The sequence below is a fragment of the Nannospalax galili genome, unplaced genomic scaffold (assembly GCF_000622305.1).
Source record: "Nannospalax galili isolate Female #2095 unplaced genomic scaffold, S.galili_v1.0 scaffold1124, whole genome shotgun sequence".
Lineage (NCBI taxonomy): Eukaryota > Metazoa > Chordata > Mammalia > Rodentia > Spalacidae > Nannospalax > Nannospalax galili.
Genome location: NW_008351693.1, coordinates 909,837 through 929,187, shown reverse-complemented (window position 1 = coordinate 929,187; position 19,351 = coordinate 909,837). Strand labels below are relative to the sequence as shown.

The window sequence follows — 19,351 nt, the reverse complement described above, 5'->3', positions numbered from 1 at the left end:
TGGAATTACAGACTGTTTTTAGCTGCCATGGGGGTGCTGGGAAACAAACCCAGGTCCTCCACGAGAACAACAAGTGCTCTTAACAGCTGAGTTAGCTGCCATGGGGGTGCTGGGAAACAAACCCAGGTCCTCCACGAGAACAAGTGCTCTTAACAGCTGAACCATTCAGCCTCCCCTTCTGATTGTGGATGCAGTGTCACCAGCCATATCACGTTTCTACCACCATGCCTGCCCTGCCGTGATGGACTGTACCCTCAAAGTGTGAACCACATTAAACCCTTCCTTCCTTAAGTTGCATTTGCCAGGTATCTTGTCAATGCAACGAAAACAGTAACTGATGCAGGTGAAGTTCTCTACGTTCTTGATATGGGAGGTGAACCACAGCCCCATGAGGAGAGGGCAGAGCTAAGAGCCAGAGATCTGCTCCATGTAACATTTCTTTCAAAATGTCCAAGCATTTTGAAAAAAGCAATTTCCTCAAACATTTCAAAAAAATGTTCAGGGGGCTGGAGAGATGGCACAGTAATTAAGAGTGCTTTGCTGTTCTTCCTAACACCTACATCAGGCAGCTCATAACCACCTATAACTCCAGTTCCAGGGGATACAGCTCCCTCTTCTGGCCTCCACAGGTACCTACACATGGCATACATTCACACAAATATGCATTAAAAAAATCTTTTAAAATTGTTTTAAAATAAAAATATCAGTGATTCAGGCCTATGTGCACTATTGTACCTTGCAAGGCTAGCAAGCCTGCTTCCACTCCATTGGAGACTGTGTGCTTTGAATTGCAGTGCTTTTACTGTTCATACAAAGTTTTCTGCTTTTACAGAAACATAATGGCTTAGTTATAGAAAGAAATCTATTTCCTACCATCCTTCCTCAGTATCAAACTAGCACATCTTTGGATTCTACTGTGTTAGACAAACAACTCTCATTAGCATGCAAATTTGCCTTCATCTTTAATAAATGGCAAAATTATACATATACCAAAGAATTGTTTTAAAATAAATTTATGATTTATTTTCAGTAAATGTTGATTTGTGTGCCTATTCTGTATACTTATATATACCTACAGTGAGTAGCATAAAAAATTTCTCAGGCAAAAAAAGGGTCATGAGTGGAAACAGTTTAAGAAGCTGTGGCCTGGCCTCTAAAAGAACAGGGCTCATTCCCACCCCATCCCACTGTTCAAAAGACAGTAGGACAGCACAGACGCAGTGTGTAGAGAGCTGAGCTTTGTAGCTCCGTGAAGTTAATAAAGTCCACTCTGAGCCGAATTACCTCAGGCTTTGGTCCTAACAGACTTCAATCTGCACCTGCTCACCAACCACTATACTCCCTTTGTAACACACGCCCAGCACACCGTGCTCCTGGTGTCTGGAATTACATGCTGGGGGCAAGAAGGAGGAAGGATCAGCTTTGTCTTGGTAGATCAGAGAAAGCTTCACATACAGAACAGCACATATATACATGCCCATACATGGACATACACATACACATGCATGTACACATACATGCACACCCCCTTCCTCTGCGGGTGAAGGACAGACCAACCACACTGGGTAGCGTATAATCACTGCATTATGAAATGAAATCTGAAAGCCGAGGACAGGTCAGAGCTCTGGGGCAGCAGGTGCTGGGGTCGGCCCTGGAAATGACAGGCCATTCCAGTCCCAGCTCCAATACAGTGCTGGGCACTCGAGCAAACCAACAAGCCCAGAAATGTGAGAGTTAGGGGCCCCAGAGAGAACACCGCCTGAGTGGAGTTTCTGACCGTGCTGCGTTCTGCTCTTCCACCCAGATTGGAGACCCGCACTTGGTGATTTGCATGGACTGCTCCGCAGACACCATGACCAGCCGCCTTCTGCAGAGGAGCCAGAGCAGCCAGCGCGGGGAGGACACCGGCAGGACCATCGCCAAGCGCCTGGAGGCCTACCACCGAGCGTCCATCCCTGTCGTAGCCTACTATGAGACCAAAACACAGCTCTGGAAGGCAAGTCACCCCTCCCACAAACGAACCCACTGCCTCTTTTCTGCCTCAAGAAAAAAGTGGGCTTTCTTATGGGATCTGGGAGGAGCTACAGGCAGTTGCAGCATTGAGGCCAAAACACAAATTGCCGTCTTTCTCCACTGCTGTTAAATATGCTATCAGATGGATCATAAAAAGAGGGACATAGAAGTGTCACCAGGTGTCATTATAGTTGCTTAACATTCCTTTTTCAAAGAGAGACAAGTGCACAGCCTAACTAAGGGCCCAGGCCCATAATCCCAGCTACTCGGGAGGTTGAGACCGGAAGCCCACATGTTCCAGAGCAAGTTCAAGGCCTGCCTGCGCAACCTAGTGAGCTTCTGTCCCAAAATTAATAAAACATAAGAGCTGGGAATAGAGTGCTTGCCTAACACACATGAGCCCTGGGTTCAAGTCCCAGCACTACAAAAGGAAATGAGGAGAGAGGAAGACTGAGATGAAGATCCAGCCACACACTCTAGATGAATTCCAGTCTGTAGCTAAACAGGACAGGCCGATCCAAAACGCAGACCTCTTCCAGATCCTAGATTCAGCACCTTTGGGTTCTGAGTTCACATAGTTCACAACTGCCACTTGACTTTATGTCAATTTCTTGCAATAACTGATTGGAGGAGAAGCACCGAGGCAGGTCAGTCAGTGGGACTGTGGTACCAACTTAACATCATGTGCTGCGATCCACAGACACCATTTGTACCATGTGCCTGGCAAACTTTCCGTTCCCATTCTGTCCTGAAGTCTGCAACTTGAGTCTGACCCATCCACCATCCTAGTGGTCTGCTGTAGTTCTAGCCTACAGAGCTGATACCCAGTGTTAGTAGGGGAAGCATGGCACCAAAGCAAGTATGGTGTTGTGTGCAGTCTAAGGAGAAAGCAAAGTGTCAGGGAGATCACCAAGAGCTATGTGGAATGGGGTACAGTAGGGGAGCAGGGCGCCTCCCACCGAAGAGGCCCCAGGGTCAGAAGGGGTACATCACTTGCTTGGCTATGACACACAGGGCCAGTGACAGAGGAACAGAGAGGTGTGGAGAGGCATTCAAAGGACTGCATCAAAGATGCCAGAGCCAGGCATGTCCTGTGGGTGATGGGAACTTCCAAAGGAGGCTGAGGTAAACCAGGCTTCTATTTGGCCCTTGTTTTGTGGAGCGTAGATCCTGGAAGGTAGGGTGAGGAGCCACAGGAGGCCGCAGCAGTCACCTAAGGGCAAAGCTGAGGACACACAGGGTGAGAGGGTGCAGGCCACCTCCTGCTGTTCAGAGCAGGATGGCAGGCCCCAGTCCACTAGTGACAAACTGCTCTCTGAGTCTGCATTACCTATTCCTTGAGGCAAACTATTGAGAGTGACTACTAACCTCCTAAACCTCTTGAAGGGTCATTTCCCAGGCTCTTAACAAGCCCTAGGCTTGGAAGTCAGAAAGATGTCTCTTGATCTAACTTCCTGGAGTAACCACTTGTTGCCATAAAAAAATCCCAAAGGATTAGAGGCTGAAGAGATGGCTCAGTGGTTAACAGCACTGGCGGATCTTGTAGAGGACCTGTGTTCGACATCCCAGCAGCACCCACATGGCAGCTAACAACCATCCGTAACTCCAGTTCCAAGGGATCCAACTTCTTCTTCTGAGCTCCATAGGCACTGCACAACACAGGTGCACTTACACACATGCAGGCAATATACTCATACACATAAAAATAATAAAGTATTTTTTAAAAAATCAAAGGTTTAGATCCTTAGAAACAAGCAGGCTGGGTGATGGCTCAGTGAGTAAAGGTGCCTGCCACCAAACCAGCAAGCATGAAGACCCAAGTTCAATTCCCAGGACCCATAGGGCAGAGGGAGAGAGTCAACTCCTGAACTTTTGTCTCCCCCGCCACGTTTATTATTAAAAAATAATAAACTAAAAGGTCATCATGTAAGGACACATGCTTAATTTTCCCCTTTTGCGCAGCCTGGGACAAGAACTGTCCTGGTAGAAGAGAATTACCTCCACTTTCAATTTTGACAGTGGGGAAAGAAATTCAGGGTTTATTCAGTTCCAGAATTAGAAAATCCTTCTTCTTGCTCTTGAATTATCTGAATCTGAATACTGCAAACTCTTACATGGTTGGCACGTGGGGACAGAACCAGCAGGGTTCTTGGGGAAAGCCTGGCTTCTGAAATCGCCTTACAGTGTTCGCAGTCACTCTCCTGAGGAAGGAGGTTTCAAGGCTCTTGGCTCATCTCTTGGGCCTCCCCTGCTCCTGGAGGATACTGACAGTGGGATCTGTGGTGAAACAACAGATCGAGACACTGCCCGCCCCACTGCATCACCAAGTCTGCTGTGCACACAGCTGCTGTCAAATTACAACTCCTGAAACACACACCCAGGCTAGACGTGTGTGGTACAAACGTATCCCATGACTTCTTCTTCCCCATCTCAAAAAGCAAAGCCTTGCTCTGCATCAGGAGAGAATCAGCACAGGTTTCTCCAGTCTGTCCTGGCCCTCCAGATGCCATTCATCATCTTGGGCCTCCTTCCTGTGCTGTGCAGTCTCAGGGCAGAACACCCAGCTGACACAGCTAGCCCAAGAGAGGAAGTGCTCTTTCACCTTGAGTGAATTTACTACTGAGTAAGCAACTGGAAATGGAGCACTTGGGGTGAAAAGTGCCACTGCTTACCAGATACCATAGGAAATTCTGGCCTGGGCGCTGGAAAGTCCCAACCCGGCCTTGGGGACCTTGGTGAGTCATCTTACGGTTCAGCCTTGAAGCTCTTCCTGAAATAAAGTGGGCTGACAGCAGCCCCTGTAATTCTGTTTTCCTATGATTCAAAGAAAGAAAAGAATGAAAGAGAGGGGGGAAGAAGGGGAGGGAGGGAGGGAGGAAGGAAAGAGACAAAGCTTTTCCCCCTAGGTTCCGAAGGAACACATGCTTAGAGAGTACAGGAAGTTCATTGCTCCACCTCTCCCCGCCCTGAGCATGTCCCTGCAGGGAACAGACCTGGCCTGCACCTGGAGATGGGGGAGCGAGTGTCGGAAAGGGTCATGACACCTCCCTGGCCCAACATGAAGAACAGAAGTTGGTGGCACACTGACACTGTGATCATAGTCCACTGTGACAGCCAGGACTGGTCCCCGAAGCCACCATCACAACACAAAGAAAACAAAGATGAAACTCAAAAGCATTTTGAACAGTGTGGGAGATGCAGAAACGGGGCCAGACGGCAAGGTTGAACCAGCCAGCTGTTTCATGACAGAAGAGAAAGCAGCACAGCCACAGAGGTCTGCTGGGCTCACTTCCCGATAGTTTCCTGTCTGCTTGCTTGTAGCTTTATTGATTAAAAACAAACAATTTGTTTTTCCCCGTGTTGATCAGGACATCACTTACTGCAGGTTTTTTTTTGTTTTTTGTTTTTTAATATCAAGTTTCAGTCTCCAAAGGGCAAATCCTCTCTTGGAAACAAACCTACTAACCTCAGTTCATCACACTGAAACCTACGGTTTAACTCACTGATTCAGATTAGGGATTTCTGGGGTGAGGTCAGTCCTGAAACTACTTTTGACTATTGATGAGGAAAAGGAGTTGCTATACAGTAATGAGGAGGCTCTCTGTGGTGGAGGGTGGAGGGCAGAGTCCTCTCAAGTTCAGTTTAGGGAGTCTTAACTCTTACCTATCTGCTCATCCCATGAATTCTTTTCTGGTCTAAGAGGACACTGAATTGGAACACCTTGTTAACTAAGTGGTTTAACTGTGCAAAAGCTAATAGCACCAACAGTGGATCTTAGGATATAAGCCTGTAATCCTAGCACTCAGGAGGGGGAGGGGAGGCAGGAGGATCTGGAACTCAAGGCCAGCCTGGACTGCATAGTAAATTTGAGGATAGCCTAAGCTACAGGACTTCTTTTCTAAAAAACAGAAGAAAATAAAAGCCCATAAAACTTAGCTCAGTACATATAAAGTGGTTCTGTCCCATTTCCTTTGAGTTGCAGTTCTATACAGAAATATAAAAGCCACTTATTTTCTCTTAAAATACCCTTTATACGGGAGATGGCTCAGCAGGTAAGAGCCCTGGCTGCTCTTGCAGAGGACCCTGGTTCAGTTCCCTGCACTCAGACGGTGGCTCACAAACGTGTGAAACAGTGCCAGGGACTCTGAGACCCTCTTACATACATGCAGGTGCAACACTCATAAAGTGAAAATAAGTAAGTGTTTTGGAGGCTTAAGAGATGGCTCAGTAGTTTAGAGCACTGGCTGCTCTTGCTGAGGACTTGGGTTTAGTTCCCAGCACCCACATGGCAGCTAACAACCATCCATAAACTCCAGTTCCAGGGGATCTGATGCCTTCTTCTGGCCTCTGAAGACATTACATGCACAGCAAAAACACTCTTACACATAAAAATAAATAATAAAAATCAACAAATCTTTAAAAAAAATCCTTTCTATGGGAACTTCGATGAGCAAGGACAGTCCTCTTTGGAATGGAGAAGTGTTGAGGTGGTCTGGGAAGAACCAGAGCCACCCACCCCACAGCTTCTTTTACCCCTAAACGCCACTCCAGCAACACAGCCTGCCTCACCTCCTGCCAGGAAGAGGCTGACTGTCTGCCTGTAGATTTTGCTCTCAAGCCTCTGCTTCGGCAGCTAACTAGGATGGCAGATTGCTAATGGGTTTTCCTCCTACCCAGGCGAGAAGGCCGCTTTTCCATCTGGCAAACTTGATTCCTCCATTTTGTTTTTAAACTTCCCCAGGTCTTTGGAGTTCACAAAATCCAACTCCACAGCCTGCCTCCAGGGAAGCAGTTTTCTTTAATTAAATAAGTCAGTCCCTGTATTTAATACATGATGTAAAATGAGGAAGCAGGTATTACATGGAAACCGAGGTGGGCAGGGGTCCAGCGCCAGCCCTCCCACCACCCCCAGCTTCAGCCTGGTTGGTCAAAAAATCACAAGCATCGCCCTTCAGAGCTGGCACTGAATGGCCTTCTGTGAGGAAGGGAGTTGCTTGGTTTCTATGAGAGTATCCCTTATCCCACGTAGCCCAGGATCCTAGCCAGAAAACGGGCTCCTTTCTGTGAGGAAAGGAAGAAAGCAAGCACGTGACAGTCTTCCACTCAACCTTTTTGTTTGCATTGAGCCCGCCTACCTACCAGGCCCTGGGGATACAATGCTGAGCAAGGGCCTTGTCTTTAAGACTTACTGTCCTGCTGGACACTGATGAAGACTCTGCTTGATCAAAATTTAGTCAAGCGGCAGAACCTCCCAGCTATTCCAGCGTACTTCCTGTTAAAATCATTTTCATCAAAGAACCCTGCTCAGTCCTAGCTGTACACTGGCCCTGCCATTTGATCACCAGGGCTGAGTAGCCTCCTCACCACCTTCATCCTCCCCCAGGTGACGTCATCTTGGCTTGTCCCCATTTTATTTTTTTGAGACAGAGTCTTCCTATAGCCCTGGATGGCTTGGAACTCACTGTGTAGACCGGGCTGGCCTCCACTGCACAGAGATCAAGGGCTGGGATCAAAGGCATGCACTACCACGCCCAGCTGTCCTGGGCTTTGATACAGGATTTCAGGAAGTACAGGTTGATCTTGAATTTGCTATGTAGAGGAGACTGGCCTTGCGCTCTTGATCCTCCTCCTCCCTCTACCTCCCAAGTACTAAGATTACAGCCATGGGCCACCATACCTGGCCTGACTTTTGCAACAACCGTTAAGTGGGTTTGGCTCACAAGTTTCCCTTGCTGCTGTTTGTTACCTTATACCCACCAGCCCCTGCCCTGCTCCTGGACTGTAAATTCCTTCTCGCCTGTGTTGTGGTGTTCAGAACTAGGTCACTATACCTATCCCAAAAGAAATGATTAAAGATGGGCACAGCCATACACACCCACAGTCCAGTACACTGGAGGCTGGACCACCCCAAATTCAAGGTCCCCTGGACTCTGAGTGAAAAGTCTCAACAAAAATCAGTGTAATGAATGAGGTCTTCCTCACTGTGCTTTGACAAGCAATGTTGAGTAATTTCTTCTTTAACAACATACGCATTTTTGGGCTGATGCTGCATCTAAGTGAAAAGCTGGTCATAATCTGCATGTTCAGTGTGAAGGAGCTGTCAGTCCACTGTGATGGTGAAAACCGTGTGAAGGTGACAAGTTGGTGGAAGCCTGAATGATCATCAACCAAAATTATGGGAGGAGTCCTTTGGAATCTTCGCCTTTCCTAGAACTCCGCAGTCACTGCCTCACAGGACAATGGGAGCAGCCTGGTCTGCTATCGATCTGCTCCCTGACCACGCTCCAGTTACATCAAGGATTGCAGTTGGGCAGAAGTTCCAGTCCCTCTAATTAGCAATGCTACACATCAACTTTCCTAAAGTAACCCTGACTGTATGCTAAAGGCAGGCCACCAGCCTCATCCTGACCTCTTTCCATAGTGCTTCTGGTAACCATGCCTCTGCCTTCTGATCACTCTTGCACGATGGAACGAACCCCAGTGGTTGGCTGAAAGTCAGTGCCTTGTGTCCAGGAAGTGGGCTTCCCTTCCTACTTTCTGCCACTGGCTCCTTTTGTGGGTGCAGAACCATGGCCACGTACTCTGCCCCTAGCCTAGCCACACGTCCACACCTTGCTCCTGTCTAGGCCCTATATCCACCCTGCTCTAAATGTCCCCGGACACTTGGGAATCGCATGTTAACCAACACCAGTCTTTTGTCAATTCCTAACACTACTTTGAAGACAGCCCTTAGCTTGTTACTGTTCTAAATGGACTTTCTACTCTCGAGCACTTTTAGGTTCACAGCAAAATTGAGCCAAATTTCCAGATACCACATCCCCAAATACTGTCTCAACTATCAACATGCCCCACCAGTGGTCCATTTGTTACAGCAGATGAACCTATACTTGATGGTCACCCAAAGCCAATGGTACACATGAACATCAGAACTCTGAGTTTGGACCAACTTTATAATAGTGTCAAGAATCTGCCATTGGAGCCTCATAGAGTAACTTCTGACTTACCCCTCTCCCCTCTGGATCTTTTCACTGTCCTCAATCCATTGCTCTGGGATGTCACAGTGGGACCCAGGCAGCGTGTACCCTTTCAGATGGGCTTCCACCACTTAGTAGTATGCACCTACATCTCCTCCATCTTCATAGCTCATTTCTCTTTAGTGCTGAGTAACACGCCTTTATCTGAAAGCACTACTTCATCCTCCCATGGAAAACAATAAAAGGCGTCTCGGGTCACTTTCAAGACTTGTTAATCATGAAGAAAGCTGCTTTCATATATATTCACGCAAAGGTTTTGGGTGGATCTAAATTTTCAACTCATTTGGATAAACAGCATGAAACACAAGTGCTGGAGGATATTTTAATGAACTGGAACATCTTCCTAGCGCTGTACCGTTTTTCATTCCCGCCTGCAGTGGGTTCTGGTTGTGCCACATTCTAGCCAACATTTGATGAAGTCAGTGCTTGGGATTTTGGCCATTCTAATGTGTAGTGGCATCTCATTTTGGTTTTAATTCAAGCACCTGCTTTTTAAAAAGGTTATTTTTGATGTGTAGGACTGTGTGTATCCGTGTATGGGTATGTGCATGTGAATGCAGATGCCCACAGGGGCCAGACATCAGATCCCCCTGGCAGCTAGAGTTTCTAGTGGTTGTGAGCTGCCTGACACAGGCGTTAGAAGCCAAACTGAGATTCTCAGGAAGAGGATCTTGTTCTCAATTCCAAATTCTCTCTCCAGCCCTAAGATCTGCTTTTGAAAAATTTTATCATTAGGGTTGGGCATGGTGGCGCATGCCTTTAATCCCAGCACTCAGAAGGCAGAGGCAGGCAGACCTCTGTGAGTTCAAGGCCAGCCTGGTCTACATAGTGAGTTCCAGGACAGCTGGGGCTACAGGGAGACCCTGTCTCAAAAAGACCAAAAAAAGAAATAAAACTTTTTTAAATTTTTATATTGTGTATGTGTGTACTGCCTCCATGTACATACGTAAGTACACCTGTGTCATGCAATGCCCACGGAGGTGGTGTTGGATCCCCTGAAGCTAGAGTTATGGATGGTTGTTAGCTGCTATGTGGGTACTGGGATTCGAACCCAGGTCTTCTGCAAGAATAGCCAGTGCTCTTAACTACTGAGCCTTCTCTCCAGCCCTGGATCTGCTTTTTATTATTTTTGTGTGTATGCGTGTATTGTCTGCATGTAGGTAAGTGCACCCATGTTCTGCAATGCCCACGGAAGAGAGAAGAGGCTGTCGGATTCCCTAGAATTGGAATTACAGACAGTTGTTAGCTGCTATGTGGGTGCTGGGATTTGAACCTGGGTCTTCTGCAAGAACAACCAATGTTCTTAACTGCTGAGCCATCTCTCCAGCCCCAATCTGCCTTTTTAAGCAATTATTTTTCACTTTCTTCTATATGGGGTGTGGGGATTCCTACCTTTTAAATTTTGCTAAGCGAAAGCAGGTGATCTCCTTTTATTTAAAAATGACCTATTTGCAAACATGTCAGAAGGCTTTCTCTGTTTTTCCTTTCAAAAACAGGTAAATGCTGAGGGAGCGCCAGATCAAGTTTTCCTTCGACTCTGCACAGCTATTGACTCTGTCCTCTGAAAGTGAACAAGCACAGCTGTTAAGGAAACTGAGAAACAGGAGCAGGAAATTCATCCCTAACAGTGTTTCCCCTTTGCCCCGACTCTTACCCCACCCTAACCTGTTCACTTCCCAGCTCAACTCTGTGAGTGGTGCTGGAAATCATGCATGGTGTACCTGGAACTGTACCCTTTCCTCACTTTGGACAGTTCTACCCACTCCGCTACACTTGTTTTTCTTTCATGAGGCTGCACCTGAGAGCAGTCAGGCTGTAAACAGCAGTGTGGGGCCTGGCCGTGGCAGATCTGTCCCCAGGGCTGGCTGGAGTCTGACCATCACACAGGGCGCCAACATCCCTAACTCTCCATCACATCTACCGCCTCTTTCCCATCAAGATTTGTTTGATCTCCCCCATGTTGGTCCTCAGCCTGGGGGCAGGCTGATTAGACAATGCCTTCTGGAGTGCAGAGGCATCAAGCAAAAACTTGATGGAAATGTTTTATAATGTGACGTTATACAGTTTCTTCTAAGCAGGCAACCATTGGTACCATTCTGTCATGGGCCACTGGTACTTGGAACAGTATCATTAATGGCTAACAATTCCGATTGGTTACACAACCCACTGTCCTCCTCCACATGGTGGCGCATTTCAGCAAGTACATAAATTAATATCAGTGACTAAAAGTAATTAAAAGGCATGAGATGATTTGTTACTTCATTCCTTGGGACAAAACTATGTTATAATTTTGATCCGAGAGGATTACCCACTGACATACTGCCAAGTAAGAGTGAGGCTATCATTACTGATGGGGGGGGTGGGGGTTTGCACGTTAGCGAGCCAGTGTTCTGTGGCTCCCATGTCCTCTGTGTCTCCTGTGAGCCCTTTTCATGGGTTTAGAAGCCTTGCATCAAACCAGTGAAGTTTGGGATTTTTGTGCTACGAGTTGTCAAACCAGAGCTGCTTCTCTTGGGAAATTATCGCATCCTCCACTCGGTCACTACATAAGATTGTGGTTTCCATTTGCATGATTCTTTACTTCAATGACTCTGCAAATAAGGGTACATTTCCAAGACAACTGTGTTTTTAAAAACATTTTTTTCCCTCGAAACAGATATGTAAAATAAAATAAATGGAGGACAGGAGAATTCTTTCTCTATTTATTTGTAACTCACATCATTCTGTAAAGCATGAAAGCCTTAATTCCAAACAGAATTAAAAGCAAACACAGTAAATCATTGAAAATTATGATCCATTTATATGGTTTTAATTTTGGTCATAGACCAGATCTGAGCTATTACAGAGAAATTCTTAATGTATTCATGATACATGGTAATTTTCATATTTCTTTTTTTCCCTAGCACTGGTTCTGAAACAGAAATGTCACTGTATGCTAGAGAAGAAATTAAGTTTCTTTGGTTACAATTATGCCTCTATTAACAGAATGCATCATGTCCCCACAACTCACACAGCTGTCAGATCCTTTACCGCTACCCCCCCCCCCAAGCTGTCACAGGGGAATACGAGTATTTAAGCAAAGGTTAAAAAAAAAGTATTACAGGATGCAAATTTCCTGTTGTGTCAGAAGACATGAAACAACTCTGTAGGGATTAATGTTCTCAAACACACCGCAGATACTGGCAAACACTCTGTGCCCATAGCTCTGGAGAGCAGAGCAGGCAGGCCAGCCCTGGTTTGTATGGCTGTGGTTGGCAGCAGCATCTGGAGGTACAAATCAGTTTTTCAGAGAACGCTGCTGATATGAATGACTCAAAGTGACATACTACATTAAAATCACAGGATTTTAAAACATAAAAGACCTCAGTGGTCTCTGCCTAGCAAAAAGGTATGTGTGCATGTGGACCCCAGAACACAACAGCATCTCCCCAGTGATGACCCTTTTTATGGTCACACCGGAACTGGTCCTGCAGGTCTCCCTGACCCCATCCACTGGACCCTCCCCTTGCTCATTTGGCTCAAGTCGCCTTTCCTGTCTTCATGCTGTTGGAGCAAACCAAGCTCTCAGCTGCCTCTGGGGCCCTTGGCACTGGTATCCTCTAGCCAGTTCCCAAAGCTGATGCACACAGCTAGCCCCCAGACTCCACGCCGATCCCTCTGCCACGAGGCTAGCTTAGATCACTCTAAAATGACAATGTCCTCGCACTTCCTATTCTTTTCTTCAAGTATTATTTTTCCTCACGGCACCAATCTAAGTGGTTTTAAGTTTCCGGAGACACTAGTTATCTTCTGTGTAGTTTGTAAGCTCCACAGAGGCCAGGGCTCTTTACCCCAAGTCCCACGCAAGTTGTTATTGCTGAGAACTAACATGCTTTCACCTTCAGTTTCTTACCCATGCCATGGAGATCTTAGTATTAATCAACCCAACAGAGGAGCCTGCAAATCATGTACTAGTTCCTAGAACTCAAGGGGCAGCTCTGTCACCATTTAATGAGGGCTTCACTTCCCCAACAGGGACTAGGACCCAAAATGTCACTAGATACATGCAAATCACAATCATGATGATGCATGGCCTGACTGGTTGAACCACATCCTCCAGGTAAGGTAGGATGCAAAGGCCCTGTCCTCCAGGGAACATCAGGGACGTACGGAGACAAGCCTTCTAAGAGTCACTGACCCCTCAGGCATTGGGCCCCACCACCTTTCTCAAGGAAGGTGGGGGGGATATAATATATATATATATATGTATATATATATGCACATATATATAAAACATTTATCAAAACATTGGTCACGCAACCAACAAATACTTATGGAGAATCTATTACTTAAAAGTCAGGTCCCAGAGACAGAGAGACACGGATGGTCTGTTCTCATAGAACCTAAAGTGATACAGCTCTCAGAAATCCACTTCATCAGCTACATAGATTGTGGGGACAAAGGTGTGGGGTCCCGGCCCCATCGTATGAACAGTGGCATCTCTTCCATCGAGGAATGCAAACTAAAATTTTACAGCTTTAATCTTCATAATCTTGTGGAAAAGGCAATATGGTCTGGAGACCGGTTTCATCCAGTACATTTAGAATAATGGACTGTGAACTTAGTTAGCCACAGTAAGAAATAGTCTCGATAGCATATCTCACGATTATAATGACTGGAAAAGAAATTTCACAAACCACTCATCTTTATCACCATGGTATGCTATTTTTTCATTTTTAAAAAATGTTCCTCACACCTCACTAAATTGCATTCTGTGATTTAATTTAAGCTAAAGGAGGAAGAGTCGAGGCATGCCTTTGGGGTCAGGTAGGAAGCACTGCACACGCACAGCTCCTGTCTGTCAGTCACAATGGCAGGGCATTTTGGTGCTCGCCCTCGTCCACACACAGGCCTCTCTCTCCTGTGCTACAAAAGTAGACATGGGCTCAGGCTGTACTCTAGCAACACACGGAGAAAAAGAAATGGAGAGCACTCTGTGTTCCTTGGAAATAAGGAAGAAGGGGGTATTCTGGCTTGGAAAACTGGGTGTGAGGCAGGCAGACTCTGTGCTGATCTGTGTTGGATAAAGACAAGTCTCATCACATCACTAACCAACCTTGGGCAAGTTACTTCATTTCTCTCTGGCTGGATTTCTTCCCATGAAAACAGGGTAACAAATGAACCTGCCTCACTAGGTTGAGAAAGTGGTTATTAGTATGTGCTTGCTTGGTGCATTCACTAGTAGTGCACATCTCAGAAACCTCTTCTGAGCCCTCACGCGCTGGCCTGAGGTCTTACTAAATCCACCTCCAGCTAGCAGCAGCTGACTCGAGCATCAGACACCAAGAAGCAAACCTGACCTACTGAAGGCCACTTCCCGAGAAAGGTCCCACAAGCACATGTGGCAGTCGGGCTTCTCTTACAGCCAGTATTTCTTGGTAGACAGAAAGTCTACTTGCAAAGGACAGCCCACCCACTTCTACAACCCTCGAATGAAAACAACACAATTAAGCATTACCACTGAGCTACGGGGACTATCTGCTTAGAACAGAAAAATTCAAAATACACTTCTCTGTTCAAGCAGAAAACAATCCATCTAATCACCTCAAAAGTCTTTAAATCTCTGCCCTTGAAAAAATGTCTCCAAGCAGGGTTGTCTATTACATAGCACCTGTATTGCTCATATCTCCCTTCCAAACGTATTTCAACCTCTATGGGATTTGTTCTGTTTTAATGGATCTGAAGGGCCCTCCGAAACTAACTGGCACTATTTCTACACAGACAAGCAGGGTACCGGTTCCCGTCAAGGAACCGTCTTGTACGTTACAGCTGAAGGCAGCTCTCCGGCACATGCACAGCACTTAAATACAGAGATATCCGGACTGCTAACAACCTCCCCATCTTCAGTAATGACTCCAGAATGAGAAGTCCACTTACTTTTCTTTCCGATTATGATATACTGTATCAATGTGATCAGTGATATTTAGTCAATATATTACTTTAAAATTCTTATTTGTATATTTAAAATTCTATCATTTTTCCCAATTAAAAAAATTCAGGGTAGATTTTAGTAATAAAATCTGCCCTGCTAATAAGTACTGAAGAGACCAAGTAAATAATGTTCCCTGGGTTTAAAAACCAAGTAACCTTAAAAACTGGACCAGTGTAACACTTGATCCACCTTAGAATATGTATACCATCTTTTTCTAGGTTAGTAATAATTTCTAGGAAACCATTTGTTTAAATACTTGGGGACTTAGTTTTGTCAAGAAAGAATAACTCAAAAGTTTCAACTTAGGTTTGAGTCCCATGACTGGACATTACTCACTGTCCTTTCATTAAACATGGTCTACTGCTCTGCTGTGTGAGCTAGTTCAGGGTTTCAGAGCACACTGAATGAAAACACTAGCATCTTTAACAGATCTCGAACTCACTCTTTACTCCTTATGAAGAACAGAAAGAAAACACACATGAGAGACCCCTAAGGAAGGACTGTGATTTTAACACTCCAACCCAAAGGAAGCCACAACAAGCGTTCTATAATATAAACAAACAGTATCCACATAGTTTATTTCTCACAGTTCTCCTGACAAATGAACATTATTCAAGAACTTATTGGATACACAGATAAGAAACATACAAAATGTTTTAAATGATGACAACAAAATCCAGCAGTATAAAAGAATGCTTGTGAACTCCTGCTCACTGTGCAGACTAAATTTAATCACTTGTTTAAATAGTAATAAAAATACAATCTTTTAGGGATCTTGTGCAGACTACAAAAGAGGGCAATTATCACCATATATATGATTTTTATATTAGGCAGTTTTCTTTGATGAGTTGTACTAACAACCCCAAACACAGAGGCAGAAGGCTGTGTATTTTAAAAGGATTAATGTTGTGAATTAGAGACGTTACACAGTTACTACCACTGGCACTTTTCACCATAGTTTGTATACATCACATGATCATCTTATATAACATTACATTTAAAAAATATATCTGAGTGACATGTATAACATTCACACACCATGAGCTGGTGGAGGAAGCAATGCCACACTGCCTCCTGTAGTGCTTCACTGTTGGGAAGGACAGGTCATCGTGGTTAAAAGTTAGATAGCAATACGGTTAAGCAGCTCCAGTTTACTAAGGGCCATCGGTGACCACGGGGACAGCGAGCTCTATAGAGTGTATGTCCTAGAAGCAAACACCACCATCGGTTAAAACTGTCTTAAGAAGTCAGTTTCTGCGCTGAAAACTATTTTCACAAACTGAAAGCTACTAAACTGTTTTAATATAAATACTTTGTCTTCTCATTATTGTATTTATGACCAAGTTCTTGGAAACCTTTGGAATTTACTCTCACGTTAACGTGCGCTCCCATTTCCATCACACCCATTTAAGATCACCACCTCCAAGGCCGTCAGGTGGTGGCGAAACTTCTACCAGGGAAGCCCTCTGCTCACCGAGGATACCCAGCTGCTGACCAGCGATCTAGAGCCACACAGTGCAGCTGAACTGGACGAGAACATGGGGAGCTCTCATACTGTGAGTGTCCAAACTGCACATCATCCACAATGATGCCATTGCTATGTGCTGGAGAGGATTAGTGCTGACGCTCTCTTCCATGTCATCTGTTGGCCGGAAAGTAGTTTGGGTCAAGGTAATTATAACTGGTGCCCTGGGACACACAGTAGTCTCTGTCTAAGAATGTCTCTGACCTGTAAATAGGTTCTAATTGGTGATCTTCCTTGTGAATATCTGTTTCATGTGGGCTGCAAGAAAAAAGTACACATACACTGATCATTACACGGCCCCAGATCCATTTTATACATTACAAAACTTTCTCACAGTTACTCTCTAAAAAAGTAATGGGACACGGCCCCAGATCCATTTTATACATTATAAAACTTTCTCACAGTTACTCTCTAAAAAAGTAATGGGAAGCTGTTTGAGATACGGTATGACCTAAGGAAAATTTTAATTACCTAGAACAAAATTTAATGCATTAAAAAGTAAGACATTTTGGGGGGAGAAAAAAAAGTACTGCATGAGAAGTTCTTTACCTGTTCCAAAATGAAGAAAACACTTACCAGTCTGAACAAGAGTCACAGAAATCCAAAGACATTTCTGGAGGACAATCTTGGCAGTGCCATCGGACACCCTGGATAGGTTCTGTGCCACAGTTATCACACTGTAACAGATGCAAAAAGGGGAGAGTGCTTGGCTATATTTACTTTCTACTGGGAAGCATGTGATGTGCACACAAGTCACAGCTTTCCCCAGAGCTGTGCAGTTATGTAACACGTTGGTTACAAGTTAAACACAGTTCCTAGTGAAGTAGGTAAGGGTCCATCCACTCAAAATCTAAGGGATGCTGAGGAACCCCTTCGATATTTATTTACCTAAGAGGTTTTTAAGTAAATCACCTCAAACCTGGGCATTCATAACCATTCACTTTAAACCAGTGTGACTGAGTATTAGACTTCATTCCAGGGTTAAGACTGTCCAAACATGTGAGAGAGCTGCCTAACAGTCTATCAACATGGCATCATCGACAGAAACCCAGACAACTACAAAATCCTTTCTAAACTTTTATCTTACTGACTCCTAGGACCAAAGCCTATGGTGACAAAAAGGCAGGCCCAGCTTGTTCTTCATCAAGTGGTACCTTACAAAAGCCCTCCAGTCCCCTATGGAATTCTGGGTATCAAGGAAATCTCATTTCTAGATTCTCTGATTACCAAGCCAACTAAAGTGGCCGACACATTGACCAGCAAGCCACGGCTGGGATTTATAACCCAATGATGGGGCAAGGACTCAGTTTCCTATTGAAATGCCAGAGCTGCAATTAGGAAAAGCAAAAGGAGGGGACAGGGCGAGGGGTTACGAGGTAAGCTTAGCTCACGTAGTGCGGCCACATGCTACAGCGGAGGACCACGGCTGTCCTTCGGTTGCCACTCAGGTACCAGTCACGATATGCACTGACACTTTTATGCACAATGCCAACAGAACAACACACTGCGGTCTTGCTGCTACTTCCTCAAAGTCAACCACGTGGGGTTGCTTCTAAAGCCCATTGATTTTCCAGCCTGCGGCCTCCATATCTATAGCAGCAGGCCATGCTTTTGTCTAATTCTGAGAAGAATCTCCACACCATCTCCTACCTCTGGTCTTACCTTCCTCTAATCCAGTCTGCACACCTTAGCCAAATAATCTCCCACCCCACTTCACTTACATATTTTTGAATTATATAGACAATGTACATGAATAAATTGTTTTACAACATTAGTACTAGTGAATGAGTAACAGCTGTTGTGCTCTAAATCTGGTGCCTTCCTAAAGATTATCAAATCCAAGTTCTCTTCCAGAAACATAAATTTCATTTTTTTCTCTGCCCTAAAATCTCTCCATGGGAACCTTTTGGAATTGTTAAAATTCCTCGGCAAACTTTCCAGTTCCTTGAAGTCTTGGATCCCTCTCTGATGCTGATACTGAGAGTGAACTTTGGTCTTTTTGAGGCAAGGTCTCCTTATGACCCCTGCTGGCCTGGAATTCACAGAGATTCGCCTGCTTCTGCCTCCTGAGTGGTGGGATTAAAGGCGTGCGCATCCACGCCTGGCCGCTAATGCACTCAGTGTGTAGTTGACCGCACTCTTCAGTTGTACTCAACCATCACTCACTCAACTCTAAATGGAATCAAACAGCACAAAAGCACAAGTTCTCCATTCACTCTGAACCACTAGTACCTGGCAGGGTCTGCACTGTGTACAAGAGCAGACACTGTGCCAGCCTCTTCACACAGGGCTGAGGTAACTCAGCCTGGAATGAAAGAAATGATGACCCATGAGCAGCTGGGGCAAGAAGACAAACAGATGAAATGTCTCATCCCACAGCCTCAAGTGACAGATAACTGCATCACAGTGACTCCCAAACTGTAGCACACAACTTGTATAAAAGATCAAGAGATAGAGCCAGGCGTGGTGGTGCACACCTTTAATCCCAGCACTCTAGAGGCAGAGGCAGGTGGATCCTTGTGAGTTCAAGGCCAGCCTGGTCTACATAGTGAGTTCAGGTCAGCTGGGACTACAGGGAGACCCTGTCTCAAAAAGGAGTCACATCACCAGCCTCACCTAGCTTTTTTTTTTCCTAAGATTTATTTTTGATTAAATTTGTTTGAAGGTGATTTTGTTTGCTTTTTGTTTTTGAGATGGGATCTCCCTGTAACCTCACCTGGCCTGGAATTCAATATGTAGACAAGGCTGGCCCTTGATCTCACAGAGATCTACCTGCCTTCTGCCTCCTGAGTGCTGGGATTAAAGGCC

At 45.3% G+C, this 19,351-nt stretch overlaps 2 protein-coding genes across 9 annotated transcripts in view; one reads left to right on the top strand and one right to left on the bottom strand.

Moving 5' to 3' along the window:
* Ak5 (adenylate kinase 5) overlaps positions 1-11,973 on the top strand; it is a 272,457-nt gene extending 260,484 nt beyond the window's left edge. For both annotated transcript variants that reach the window (XM_008848652.3, XM_008848651.3), the window contains exons 13-14: positions 1,805-1,996; positions 10,544-11,973. In XM_008848652.3, coding sequence (XP_008846874.1) covers positions 1,805-1,996; positions 10,544-10,612 — 261 coding nt within the window. In that variant the 3' untranslated portion in view covers positions 10,613-11,973. The remainder of the gene's footprint in view (positions 1-1,804; positions 1,997-10,543) is intronic.
* A 3,593-nt stretch (positions 11,974-15,566) lies between these two features.
* Zzz3 (zinc finger ZZ-type containing 3) overlaps positions 15,567-19,351 on the bottom strand; it is an 86,311-nt gene continuing 82,526 nt past the window's right edge. For 6 of the 7 annotated variants that reach the window (XM_008848647.3, XM_029553795.1, XM_029553797.1 and 3 more), the window contains 2 exons: positions 17,120-17,220; positions 15,567-16,801 (listed from right to left, as the gene is read on the bottom strand). In XM_008848647.3, coding sequence (XP_008846869.1) covers positions 16,657-16,801; positions 17,120-17,220 — 246 coding nt within the window. In that variant the 3' untranslated portion in view covers positions 15,567-16,656. The remainder of the gene's footprint in view (positions 16,802-17,119; positions 17,221-19,351) is intronic. The other variant, XM_029553796.1, reaches the window with a different exon arrangement.